Consider the following 13,793-nt stretch of genomic DNA (forward strand, 5'->3'; position numbering starts at 1 on the left):
GGTATTTGCCTAACAGTTTTTTTTTTTTTTTAAAACCATGGGAAGTAGAATGTATGAACTGATGGGTTCTGTTTCAAAGGTCAGTTAATTTCAGTCTTAAGACTCTAAGAGAAAGTTGGCCTAGAAATCTGGTCAAATCTGGGGCCCTGAGGGCTACCTTGGGCTCATGGCAGCACAAAAGAAATCTCACTGACAGAGGCAGGAAGTTGCTCTCACACGTGAGGGCAGTAAGCCAATGAAGCCATCTCATTTCTTAATGCAGCAAGACCAGGTGGTGTAGTGCTGTGCTGTCCAATAGGGCAGCTGATAACCGCATACGGCTACCGAGCCCCTAAATTATGGCCAGTGTGACTGAGAAAATGAATCCAAATTAAATACAATTTAACATTCAGCTCCCCAACTGCATCTTAATTTTAAATTAAAATGCCTTATTTTAAATTAATTAAAATTAAATAAAATTTAAAAATTAATTGCAAAGCCCAGATACACAATGCGGTCATTGGAAAATCCCTAGGTATGTTTGAAACAATCTGGGTATTATAGGAACCTACTTTGTCAACTGTAAATTTATGAAATCTAAATACGGATCAAGTATTTCTGATGAAAATATATGAACTGACATATGCTGTTAAATGTAAAGTACACAGGATTGTGAAAATGTAGTACAAAAAGAATGTGAAAACCCACAATTTTAAAATATTGGTTACACATTGATACAGTATTTTAGATACAATGGGTTAAATCAAATATATTATTAAAATGAATTTTGCCTGTTTAACATGGCTCACTTTTCTATTGGATAGCACTGCTTTAGATGGCCTTCAAACACAGATGTACAAACACTTTAAAGGAACTGGCTGTTTCGTTGATTTGAAAAATAGCAATTGAGGTTTCTAGGCAGGACGCTCTATACTCACCTGTCTCTGTTTTTCGTAAGAAGATTTCGCTCAATGCCTTCCATCAGGTTCTCAAAACACAGGTGCATGGCCTGCTGCTTCTCTGGTGGCTGGCTGTTCACGATACTGTTCCTTAGGTCAGAAAAATACTGTGGGGCAAGGAGCGGAACAGAAGGTAAGAGAAGCAGGGGAAGGCAGATTAGCCCTCTGTCATCTGCAGGGTTGAAGAATGTTCTTCTCTAAGGAGGAATGGAGTATCTACTAAAATTGGACACTTAAAAAAAAAATTCAGGCAAGCACTTGCAGGATAATATGTTTTCATCCTACTAAGAAAATAAAGAATTTTTAAATTGTAAAGTACTTTAAAAGGGTCATCTGATCCAGACCTTTCTTTTATCGGAATCTTAAGACTTGTTTATAGCAGAGCTAGAACTGGAACTTAGGTTTTAGATCCTCTGATACCCAGGTACATTATTTCCTTGAAAGGTTTCTTTTACTGCCTAGGGGAAACACTCCTTTATCCTGTGTCTGTGAGCTACCACACGTGCTGACTTCTAACAGTTAAGTGATTATGTGATATTGAAAGCACAAATGTGAATTGAAAGGGACATGCTCAGTAAATGACCCATTTTCCCTGTTTCACCACCATGGGGTGTTTCTATACACATTTCTCCCAGTGCTTGGTGATAGCAAGTGCGTGGTTGCCACTGCTTCTGGGGTTGGCACCAGGGAGCCGGCTCTCTCACCTTTTCATTAAGCAGTATCAAGCCAAGTAGTGGTCGGGACATAGACCACTGGTTCCTACAGTCTTCAAAGATGATGATGTTCAGCACCGTGGACAGCATCTGAAAATGGAGAATGTGAGGCAGTGACCTAATGTACTGCTACCCAAGATAAAACGACAGATTCCAAATACAGGAGTATATTAGGCTGAAGGCCTTTTCTGTATAGGGTAAATCAGACAAATAGTTTGTGAAGCTTCATCTGAGTCTTATATTTCAAGGTTACCTTTTCTTCTAAGATATTCATTTCCTTTCTTATTCTTAAAATTGGTTTGATTACTTCACTTACAAATGGATCTTTCCAGGTCACCCCGACTTGTGGGGAATGGGATGGGGTCACGTAACAAAATTACAGTAAGCAAAACCACCTTGCATGATCCCTTCCAGGTACTCAGAGTTGACAGTTTTATGACATTTTGTGAATGTGATGGAGTTCTGATTTATTTCTCTGCTTCTTTAGAGAACAGTGTGGACAAAGGTAATACTGGCTAAAATCTCAATAGTTACTGATCCCATTTCCTTATCTATTTTCATCTAGCATGTATTTCTGTAAGTTATTTCAAGACACATACAAATAAAATAAAGGCAAGCATAAGGTTTGATCTCTCTGTGGCCAGTTATTTCCTTCTGTCTTACATTCTTGTTCCTGTTTTGTAAACAGGAACGCAGGCCTTTAGAAAGCTGGATGCTGCTAACTCTTGCTCTATTTAGAGCAGTGGGTGAGCAAAGTAATTTTCACGGATAGAGGATAGTGCTCATGAGATAGGTCCAGGGCACAGGGGTCGTTGTGACACTCAAGAATAATAATCCAGAACCTGAGTTTTTTCTACATCCAGTGATTACCTGGCAAACTCAAAATCCACTGCAACTTTAAGACACGGACTTCATCTCAGCAGCAGGAACCTGATGAGATGTTACGTTAATCGTGTGTGGGCTCCCCTGTTTTGCAGAGGTCCCTCCTCTGTGGGACACCCCATCACTGCCTCCTATGCCTCCACTTTCTCTTACCTGCTGGATCATCTCTGGATGCTGCTGCATGATGTGCAGAAAGCGGTCGCTCTCCTGATTCAGGGGTGTGGTCCTCTTCTTGGTGCTACGTGATAGCTGCTTGAAGAGGTATGTTACAATATGGTCTAGGCAGGAGCAGCAGCCTGTGCATACCATGGTGTCTGTAAGAAACAAAGGTAGGGGTAGGGCAGAGCTGCTGATGGTGGCCTGAGCAAATATGGACTATCTTTGGGTGAGATCCATTAGGGTACTGTGGCCAATTCAGCCAAGGCGGTTGCTCAAGATGACTCATGTTAACCTCTCACCCTCATTGTATAGCAGGGCTCAATTTCTAAGTTTGAAAGTGAGTATGTGGTAATAAAAAATACTGAAATTATTGGCTCAATGTGTTGTGGATGTACATACATCTTCTGCCTCACACAAAATAACAAACAGTTCGATTCAGCAAGTGCTTCTTTTGTGCCAGATTTTGTTGTAAGTACCTTATAGGTGTTATCTCTAATATATCCTCTCAAGAACTAAGGAAGTAGGTTTTTTGTTTTACACATGAGGAAACTAGAATTAGGAGAGGTTATGCATCGGCCTAACGATCAACTGCTAGTAACTGCAGGAGCTGTGATTAGAATCCAAGAAGCCTGGCTTATGAGCCTATGCTCTGAGTTACCAGTGGAATGTAATTAAACCCAGATTGATGTAGCCTCTGAATGTTTATTGTTTGTTAGAATAGGGTGTGCTGCATCATCTGTTTATCTCCAAAGCATCACTGGGGGAGCTGCAGACTCATCTATGCGTCTTTACAAAGGCAAGAGTACAGCACAACCTGTGGACAGAACTCTGATGAGGTGAGGCCAAAGGACTAAGGGGCTGAACCTTAAAAGAGTAAACAAGTCTCTGATTCCTACGGGACTGACGGTTTATGCAAAGGTCCCTCTACTTTCTTTTTTTCTTTTTTCTTTGAGACTGAGTCTCGTTCTGTCGCCCAGGCTAGAGTGCAGTGGTACGATCTCGGCTCACTGCAACCTCTACCTCCCGGGTTCAAGGGTTCAAGCGATTCTTCTGCCTCAGCCTCCAGAGTAGCTGGGACTACAGGCACGTGCCACCAAGCCCAGCTAATTTCTGTATTTTTAGTAGAGATGGGGTTTCACCATATTGGCCAGGCTGGTCTTGAACTCCTGACCTTGTGATCTGCCTGCCTCAGCCTCCCAAAGTGCTGGGATTACAGGTGTGAGCCACCATGCCCGGCCAGGTCCCTGTATTTTCAATAAGATACAAAAAAGTCTTCCAAAGCAAGGGCTGATACCTTGATTGGACTGTACTAGGTATGGCTATGCACCCTGATAGAATGATGGAAGTCAATGTGTATCAAAGTGGCACAGAGGCATGGATAATTCACCACAGTTGATAATCCAAAAGTCAGTCTATGTGTATTTGCAATATATCATCACTATTTGGCAGTTGACTTAATCTTCCTACTTATGTTTTGTTCAGCCTAATATAAAAATGTGTTTTATTCCCTGAACACATAAGATTGTTGGGCCACGCACGGTACCTCATGCCTGTAATCCCAGTACTTTGGGAGGCCGAGCCAGGCAGATCACGAGGTCAGGAGATCGAGACCATCCTGGCTAACATGGTGAAACCCCCGTCTCTACTAAAAATACAAAAAAATTAGGCAGGTGTGGTGGTGGGTGCCTATAGTCCCAACTACTCGGGAGGCTGAGGCAGGAGAATGGCATGAACACGGGAGGCAGAGGTTGCAGTGAGCCGAGAGTTCGCCACTGCACTCCAGCCTGGGCGACAGAGCGACTCAGTCTACAAAAAAAAAAAAAAGATTGTTGGAAGGTAGCCTAGAAACAAAATGGTTGACAGGAGCCATATGGACTAGGATGAAAAAACTTATGGAGCTAGCTGCATGAAACCTTTCCCCAGCCTCCACGGCCCTCAGGACAGAATTCAAACAGCCTAATACGGCTTATGGGCGGATCCCCCTCAAGATCTCCAGATTTGCTCCTGCTTATCTCTAAAGCTTCAATTCATTCCTAACTCCCCTGGACTAGTGTGCCAGCCATCTGGATTTCCTGGTTCCTTTTTGTCTACAGGTGCAAGCACTTGCTGTCTCTGCTGCTAGGAACCCTCCCTGGCTAACGAGGGTAACACCTGTCCAGCTTTTAGGTTTATGCTTTGATGCCAAGTCTTCCAGCCAGTCTTCCTTGATCCTGACCTCCTCATAACCAGGAGTCTAGGTATTCTTGAGGGCTTGTGTAGCACTCTGTACTCACCCCTATTGTAATGTTTAAGTGGTTAAGTATGGTAAACAGGCAGTTGTTTGCTCATGTGTCTGTTCTACCCACCAGATAAGCCCCTTAAGGACGGGACTATATGCTGTTAATTACTGTATCCTCAGTGCTTCCACAGTGCCTTGTACTTAGGAGGGGATCAGTGAGTGTCTGCTGGATGAGCATGTGCTGCGCATTATATACTTTATTGTTATGGCCAAACCCCCAAGGCAGTGATCTTTTTGGACACTGGAGCAAGATTCTCTCTGTTAAGTGGTAAAAAACAAAGCTACCAACTCACCCCACCCAGGTGCTTACCAAGTGCAGTAAGTCCTTCAGAAATGGAAGAGAGAATATACATGATGACACGAGGTTCCAGGCTTGCAATAAAGTTCATATGGTCCTGGGTCAGGACTTCCAGTAGTGAATAATAAGACTGGCTGAGCTTGGGGTAATCCTGTGGGAGAGGAGGAAGAAGAAAATCAGCTTAGGCACTATGCACTCCAGCATGCAGGGAGACGATCTTAAATAGCTTAGCTCCTTTCAGTTGGGAAAACAGATGACTTAGTTACAGCAAAAGGAGCCAGCTTATATAGTTTCTCAAGAGCAGTGTTTAATCATGGTCTCAGGTGAAAAAGGCTGAATGTGATGAGGAACAAGATTCTGGCAATGCAGCGTAAGGCTTACCAAGAGATCACTGTGGGGAATAGAGAGGAGCAGCTTGATGAAGGTCTGCAGAGCATTGTCCAGGGCATCATCTCCATAGAGACGAAAGACTCCAAAATTGACGTAACTCCCACTGAGAGCAGCCTTCAGCATGGAGAAGCAGATGGAGATGCCCTTGAGCTTCAGAGCATAGACCTGATCCTTTGGGACCTCTCCTAGTGTCAGGATGCGATTGCCTGAGTAGACATGTCATATATGTTATTCAACCACATTAGAAGCACTCGTTTAGTTCAGCCTTCCTACTCCAAAGGCATACAAGTTCCAGCAGGTCCCTGGTGACAGGTGGCACTCTAATACACACGTATTAGCATAAATAGGAATGCAGTCCTGGCTCCTGCCAGGGCTGGTTGGAGACCCACATGCTGGTTACAGTGTGGTGACTCAGCTGGAATTAACTTCTAGAGGCATGATTATCTGAAGCACTTACCATACATTGTTATCATCTTGCTGGTTTCTCGGAAGAGTAAGATGCCATTGGGGGAAGAGACATCAAACTGGAGTCGCTGGGATCTGAGCAGAGAGCACAGAAGGAGAAAAAGTCAGAGGTGTTTTCTTGGAAGACTGGGGTACTTGAGGCTCTCATCTGAGTACCTTGGGTGATCCTGTATTTACATTAAGATAAGCAATTGCCTATCCTAATATGAGAATAACCAAGTTATAGACATTTAACCATGAAGTAGCTTCTACCTTGAAGACCAACATGCTAGATTCAGATTCTGCTGCTCAAATTAAAAACATTTATAAGAAAAAAAATGCAGCAGCAGATAAAATTACTATTTGAAAATTCTTATTTGATTAAAGTGTATTTTCTTTTTTTTGAGACGGAGTCTTGCTCTGTCACCCAGGCTAGAGTGCAGTGGCACGATCTCGGCTCACTGCAAGCTTCGCCTATCAGGTTCACAACATTCTTCTGCCTCAGCCTCCAAAGTAGCTGGGACCATAGGCACCAGCCACCATACCCGGCTAATTTTTTGTATTTTTAGTAGAGACGGGGTTTCACCGTGTTAACCAGGATGGTCTCCATCTCCTGACCTTGTGATCCGCCCACCTCAGCCTCCCGAAGTGCTGGGATTACAGGCGTGAGCCACTGCGCCTGGCCTTGATTAAAGTATACTTTCTACCCATCGCCTCTTGATACTAATGCAGAGCCCTTCACCTTTATGGCTTTAGTGGCAACTGAGGGAGGGGCCAAAGCATTGTTACCATTTTATATGAAGAAAAGATGCATAGGGACTTGGAATGGTCCAAAAGAAGACAGAGAAGGCCAAAATTTGTAACCATCTTGGTTTTAAGTTCCTGACTCTTTTGTCTGCTCTATGTTTTGATGAGCTTTATTAGATTCAAGTTGGTAAGACCTGAAAAGCCCAGGAGTCCTTCCTACTTCCTCTTTCCTACACCCCCACACTGAATCCATCAACATCTAATTCTAAAATAACCCCAAATCCACTTTTCCCTTACATTCTCTCTGCTTCTACTCTTATCTGCCTTCAGTCCCATTCTTCACATGGTAGCCTTTAAAAAACTTAAATGAGATCATTTTAATACCTTGCTGAAAACACTAGAGCGGCTTCCCACTGCGATGAGAATCAATGCCACTCCTCATCACTGCTGTGCAAAGGTGCTAGATGATCTGGCTCCGCTTGCTGGTCTGACCCACTCCCACAGACTCCCCCACCAACCAGGCTCCTGCCACAAGTCCCAACAAGCTTGTCCTATCTCAGGACTCCTGCCTTGTTTTCTGTTTAGAAGACTCCTTATCTTTGCAGGGCTACTGGAATCTTTCTTGCCATTTAGATCCTAGTTAATATTACCGTCTCTGAGAGGTCTTCCCTGACCCTCCTGTCCTTCAATTCCCCTATTTTTACTGCCTTATTTTGTTTTATGGCACTTAATCACTGGAAAGATCTTTCATACTTGTTTTTATTGTCTGTCTTCCCCACCATTTGTAAAATCAAAGAGGGTAGAGATTTTGTCTGGCATAGTGGCTAAGAAGTTTTGGCAAAGAGGCCGGGCGTGGTGGTTCATGCCTGTAATCCCAGCACTTTGGGAGGCCGAGGCGGGCGGATCACGAGGTCAGGAGATCCAGACCATCCTAGCTAACATGGTGAAACCCCGTCTCTACTAAAAATACAAAAAAATTAGCCAGGTGTGGTGGCGGGCGCTTGTAGTCCCAGTTACTCAGGAGGCTGAGGCAGGAGAATGGTGTGAACCTGGGAGGCGGAGCTTGCTTGCAGTGAGCCAAGATCGCACCACTGCACTCCAGTCTGAGCGACAGAGCCAGACTCCACCTCAAAAAAAAAAAAAAAAAAAAAAAAAAAAAAAAAAGTTTTTGGAAAGAGTTAAATGCTCTCAGTATCCTTATTTTATAATGAGTAACTCTTGGAAAATAAAGGTCTCCTGGGAGGTTTATAGCCCTCCCTTTATTACCCCATTCCGAAGGCAAGTTTTAAAACTTTATTAATTCTTGCCTGGGCGTGGTGGCTTACGCTGTCATCTCAGCACTTTGGGAGGGCGAGGCGGGCGATCCAACCCTCAGGTCGGGAAATGAGGGACCAGCCCTGGAACCAACATGGAGAAACCCCCGTTTCTACTAAAATACAAAATTAGCTGGGCGTGGGTGGCAACATGCCTTGTAACCCCAGCCCCTACTTGGAAGGCTGAGCAGGAGAAATTGCTTTGAACCCGAGGAGGCGTAAGTTGCGTGAGCCAGAATAGTGCCCATTGCACATTCAAGCCTGGGCACAAGAGCCGAAACTCCATCTCAATTAAATAATAAATAAATAAATAAATAATAAATAAATAATAAATAAGACCTTATTAATTCTCTCAGGGACTGCCATGAGAGACCAATGGCCATTCCTGAAATTCTAGGAAAGCTAAGGTGCTAGACTTTTCTTTTCACTATCCTTAATTTGATGTTTTGAAAATCTTTCTCACTTTTAAAAGCAAATTTTATTGATCCTGCCACAATCTCTCTAATAAATACCTTTCTTAAGGAAGGGTATTCTAATACCTATCCTTCTCAATGTCTCTAACCATGAAATGTGATGGACAAGACACCATTACCAGATGTTCACTTTTGTATCTGTGGGCAGGAAATCAGAATCTTGGTTGCCAAATTTACTTCTCCTAAGAATGGACACCTGGAGATTCTTTTTATTTTACTTATTTTGAGACAGGGTCTTGTTCTGTCACCCAGGTTGGCATGCAATGGCATAATCTTGGCTCACTGCAACTTCTGCCTCCCAGGCTAAAGCGATTTTCCTATCTCAGCCTCCTGAGTAGCTGGGACTACAGTTGTGTGCTACCATGTCCAGCTAATTTTTTGTAGAGGTGGGTTCCACCATGTTGCCCAGGCTGATCTAGAACTACTGCATTCAAGCAATCTGCCCACCTTGGCCTCCCAAAGAGCTAGGATTACAGGGATGAGCCACCGTGCCCCACTGGAGACTCTTTTTAAAAGTGACTTAATGGCCAGGCGTGGTGGCTCATGCCTGTAATCCCAGCACTTTGGGAGGCCGAGGCAGGCATATCACAAAGTCAGGAGATTGAGACCATCCTGACTAACACAGTGAAACTCCGTCTCTACTAAAAATACAAAAATTCGGCCGGGCGTGGTGATGGGCACCTATAGTCCCAGCTACTTGGGAGGCTGAGGCAGGAGAATGGAGTGAACCCAGGGGGCAGAGCTTGCAGTGAGCCAAGATTGTGCCACTGCACTCCAGCCTGGGAGACAGAGCAAGACTCCACCCCCAACCCCCCCCAAAAAAGTGACTTATTTCCTGCAGTTGACCATGGTTTTGTGTAGTTGGGAATACTATTCTTTCAAACAAACAAAACACAAAAACTTCAAATTTTAAAATGTAGCAGCAACTCTTATTATCTCCCACAATCCGCCCAAAGCACTAGATACAGCAAATTCTCTCAGATAACAGGGCAGATGTGCCCTTGCAAGCTCTGCCTCCTGCTTACCTATTATGAACTAACTCAGCCATCAACTTGAGTACAGGTGTAGTACAGGCTGGATCATGGTACCAGAGCTCAATTGCCCGTTGGAGAATTGGCATATAGGATGGATATCTGTAAATGAGAAGCTAAGGAAAGATTTCTGATTCCAGAAAGGTACAGAATTTAAAATAGTTTTTTTCAGCATTAGCCAAGCACAAACTTGTCAAATTACAGTTCTTTAAGTTCCTGTCTCTTGCTTGCTAATCTTAGGGTCTTTCTAACCAGAAGATACTAAAGTGATTTTGTGTTCTTTAACCTGTAAAAGGCATCTAATAATACATTTTAGTTTACATAGTGCCTTTCTTCTGAAGAGTATGACGTATTTCATATTGTTACTTATCCTTTCATCACTTCCATGGTATTATAGGGGATCAGCTCATTTCCTTTACATAACTAATTAAAGAGGCAACTGGATTTGAAATAATCTGCATAAGGGTATGAAGTCAGTAAAGTCAGACTTCCTAATTTGTAAAAGTTGTTTTTTATTTTTTTTTTTAATTTTTATGTTTTCTGAGACGGAGTCCCACTCTGTCACCCAGGCTGGCATGCAGGGATGCGATCTCGGCTCACTGCAAGCTCCGCCTCTCGGGTTCACGCCATTCTCCTGCCTCAGCCTCCCGAGTAGCTGGGACTACAGGCGCCCGCCACCACGCCCGGCTAATTTTTTGTATTTTTTAATAGAGACGGGGTTTCACCATGTTAGCCAGGATGGTCTTGATCTCCTGACCTCGTGATCTGCCCACCTCAGCCTCCCCAAGTGCTGGGATTACTGGCGTGAGCCATTGTGCCCGGCCTTTTTATTTTTTTTAGTAGACTGAAACATCTCTCCAAATATAGCAAAACCAATAGGTCTACAGTAGTATATAGTTCCGCAGGCATTTATATTTGAGATCCAAAAGAAAAACTGGGAGACTACCTCATTCATGTTCTAACCTCAGACAACCTTATCTCTGTCATAAGGTGGCTTCCAGGACACATGTAGGCCTTCTGGGTAATTCTTCATCTTCTTAGCCTCACTACCCTCCCTTCCTCCCACACCCTCTCTGGACCCCATCACCCAATCACACTCCAGTTAAGGCATGCTGTAGTGTGCTCCTAGTTTGAGTTAGGATACATCCATTCAAAGAGCATCATGAAGCTGGTCTTGGCATTGAAAGCGAAAGCGATCCCTCTCAGGTCTCTTACTAGGCCAACTAGAGTTCGCTGTAGTAGAAGGCAAAAATGTTAAAATAGAAGACAAAACTGCAACAGTCTAATGATGATTCCGCACATGTGTCATCAAGTTCTTCCTCTCACTGTTCAACAAACACTCCTTCTCAAATATTCTGATTCAATCTCTTCTATGCTAGAATGGCATATTTTCATTCTAGCAGTGGAAGTTTGTTTTGGAATTTTGAAGTTTGTTAGCTTTGGAAGTTTGTTATGCCAAGAAAATTAGCTTTGGAAGTATGTTTCGCCAAGAAAATAGGTTCCTGGTTCATAGCAAAATAGAGGGCTGATAAGGTTTTAAGACATTGAAGTAATACATCACATGATAACAAAGTGAATAAAAAGCTTTGGGTCCACCCAGGGAGGAAAGGAGGGAGGGAAGAGGGAGGAAAGGAGTGGGAGGGACGCGAGGGAGGAAAGGAGGGACGGGAGGGAGAGGAAAGGAGGGAGGGAGGGAGAGGAAAGGAGGGGAGGGAGGGAGGGAGGAAGGAGAGGGAGGGAGGAGAAAGGAGGAGGAGGAGGGAGGAAAGGAGGGGAGGAGGGAGGGAGGAAAGGAGGGAGGGAGGGAGGGAGGAAAGAGGAGGGAGGGAGGGAGGAAAGGACGAGGGAGGTGAGGGAGGAAAGGAGGGGAGGGAGGAGAGGAAGGAAGGGAGAGAGAGACAAAGAGACAGACAGAGAAACACACGGCAAAGAAACCCACTCAAAAAGCCAGAAAAAAGCAAAAAAGAAAAACAGAAGTCCCGAAGAAGAGGTAGAAGAGTCATATTATACCCTAATGGTTCATACCCTAAAGGAAGTCAGATGCAGGCCCTGCCAAGAGGAAGACAAAGAGGAGTCTACATAGCACCTCTCCCTTTGGGTGGGCCATCTAGATGAGACTATGTTTAATCTGTACTCTCCATTTGCAGAAAAAGAGACTGATGCTTAAAGAGGCCAAAAATCTTCCCCCAGTCATGTTGCCAGGTAGTAGGAGGGCCCAGATCAGGACTCATACATAACACCAAGACTCCAAATCCAATACTCACTCTCTCAATAAAACTTTTACTTGGGACATGAACAGCAATAAAACTACTTTAAAAATCGTAGTTTGGGATTTGTCTCCAAACGTGGAGACAGAACAACAACAAAATCTGGTCGTCATCAATATGCTCAAGAAGGTTGCACATTTGGGGATCTTGACACATTTGGCAAAAACATCACTTCTGTTAACAGTCTGCTTGTAAGCAAACAGTTCTCTCCTAAGCTGATACCACAAGCTCAGTTTTCCAGTCTAAGACTTGGTCAGTATCTTAAAAGACTACATGGGACATGACAAAGAAGTGGGTGATAGCTGTAGTCCACTACCAAGGTTGTTCTTTTGGTTAATTTTACTTGCTTTACATGAAACTAATACCATATAATGGGAACAGGGCTGATATTCACTGATATCCCTAAATCCTTGATACTGGTTGATACTCTAGCCTACAGTTGCTACTATGTTCCAGAATAACCCAAGCTTTGAATGGTACCTATCTCAGACCCTAAAACACAAGTATAAAGGGAAGAGAGGTCTGGATTAAGTATTGCTTTCTGTCTACCCTGCTGATTTGTAGATGGAAAAAGAAAAGGCTAAAGATGAAAAAGGAGAGCTTTAGAATGTTAGGTAAAGCCTGGCATTTTTTTCTGGCAATACCCTGGCTATCTGGTAGTTCTACCATTCAGCCTTGGTGCCCTGAGGAATACTGTAAAAAGTCCTACCAATATTAACATCCTGGTGTCTTCTGATTTTGACACAGGTCAAGAGAACAGTATGTATGAAGTAAAAAGATGAGGAAAGCAATAATCAAGAAATGACAATTCTAAGAGTTAGAAAACAAGAACTTAGAATTCCATGTATGTGGAAATTCACTGGGCATCGTGTCTCATGCCTATAATCCCAGCCACATGGGAAGGTGGGGCAGGAGCTGAGAGTTCAAGGCTTGCAGTGAGCTAGGATCCGGCCACTGCACTCCAGCCTGGGCAACAGAGTCAGACTCTGTCTCTAAAACAAAATTAAAAATAAAAACTCATATATGTGGAGATTCTTAAACCTTCTAAATGACTCAAGCGTCAAAGAAGAAATCTCAGTGGATATTAGAAATCACAAAAAACTGAATAATGAAAATGTTCCATATTAAAATTACGGATTCTGAAGATCTATTTCACAACAATGTAGAAATACCTGACATCACTGAACTGTACATGTAAAAATGGTAAAGATGGTAAACTTTGTTTTTTACCACAATTTTAAGAAAACCCAACTTGTCACTAATGAGCAGTATTAAAAATGAGAAGGGGATGTAATTAAAGATAAAACTGAGATTAAAAAGGCAGTAAGAAAACTGTAAACAACTTTATGCTAATATATTTGAAAACTCAGATAAAAAAAATCCTAAGAGCTACTCAAGCAAATACATTGTAATATAAAAATAGAAGTTTACAAATCTGGTTCTGCAATTCCAAAACCCTAGAAGTACAAGATATTAAAAAAAGCTAAGGCAGTGGATAATTTACGGTCAAGCACGATTTTCAATCAAGGACTGCCCTAAACCAGAAGCTGACTCACCTTTGCCTCCTGCTCGTTGAAACTGTTGGTGCTAAACATCTGGGCCACAGCCTCAAACGCTGCTGTGAGTGGCAGCATGAACTGCTCATACTGATCTTCATCCTCTCCTGTAAAGGAAACATCCCAGGGTATAACCCCAATACCAAGAATTCAAGTGCATATATGGGAAGATGGGATCAAAGATGAGCAGACCCAGGAGAACTCAAGGGGGTCCCCTTTATTATCCCAACAGGTATTGGTAGCAATTTAAGAATAACATGTATATATAGAAACAGAATTTTTTTTTTTTTTTTTTTTTTTTTTT

The 13,793-nt window shown here is 43.0% G+C and overlaps 1 protein-coding gene across 2 annotated transcripts in view; it reads right to left on the minus strand.

Moving 5' to 3' along the window:
* XPO7 (exportin 7) overlaps positions 1-13,793 on the minus strand; it is a 36,816-nt gene that overhangs the window by 1,963 nt on the left and 21,060 nt on the right. For both annotated transcript variants that reach the window (XM_017861112.1, XM_017861113.1), the window contains exons 15-23: positions 13,490-13,596; positions 10,811-10,899; positions 9,661-9,768; positions 6,116-6,198; positions 5,650-5,864; positions 5,281-5,419; positions 2,687-2,847; positions 1,643-1,741; positions 918-1,045 (exon numbers count right to left, since the gene is read on the minus strand). In XM_017861112.1, the coding sequence (XP_017716601.1) occupies positions 918-1,045; positions 1,643-1,741; positions 2,687-2,847; positions 5,281-5,419; positions 5,650-5,864; positions 6,116-6,198; positions 9,661-9,768; positions 10,811-10,899; positions 13,490-13,596 (1,129 nt within the window). The remainder of the gene's footprint in view (positions 1-917; positions 1,046-1,642; positions 1,742-2,686; positions 2,848-5,280; positions 5,420-5,649; positions 5,865-6,115; positions 6,199-9,660; positions 9,769-10,810; positions 10,900-13,489; positions 13,597-13,793) is intronic.

Source organism: Rhinopithecus bieti, unplaced genomic scaffold (assembly GCF_001698545.2).
Source record: "Rhinopithecus bieti isolate Rb0 unplaced genomic scaffold, ASM169854v2 scaffold_59220, whole genome shotgun sequence".
NCBI classification, from domain to species: Eukaryota; Metazoa; Chordata; class Mammalia; order Primates; family Cercopithecidae; genus Rhinopithecus; species Rhinopithecus bieti.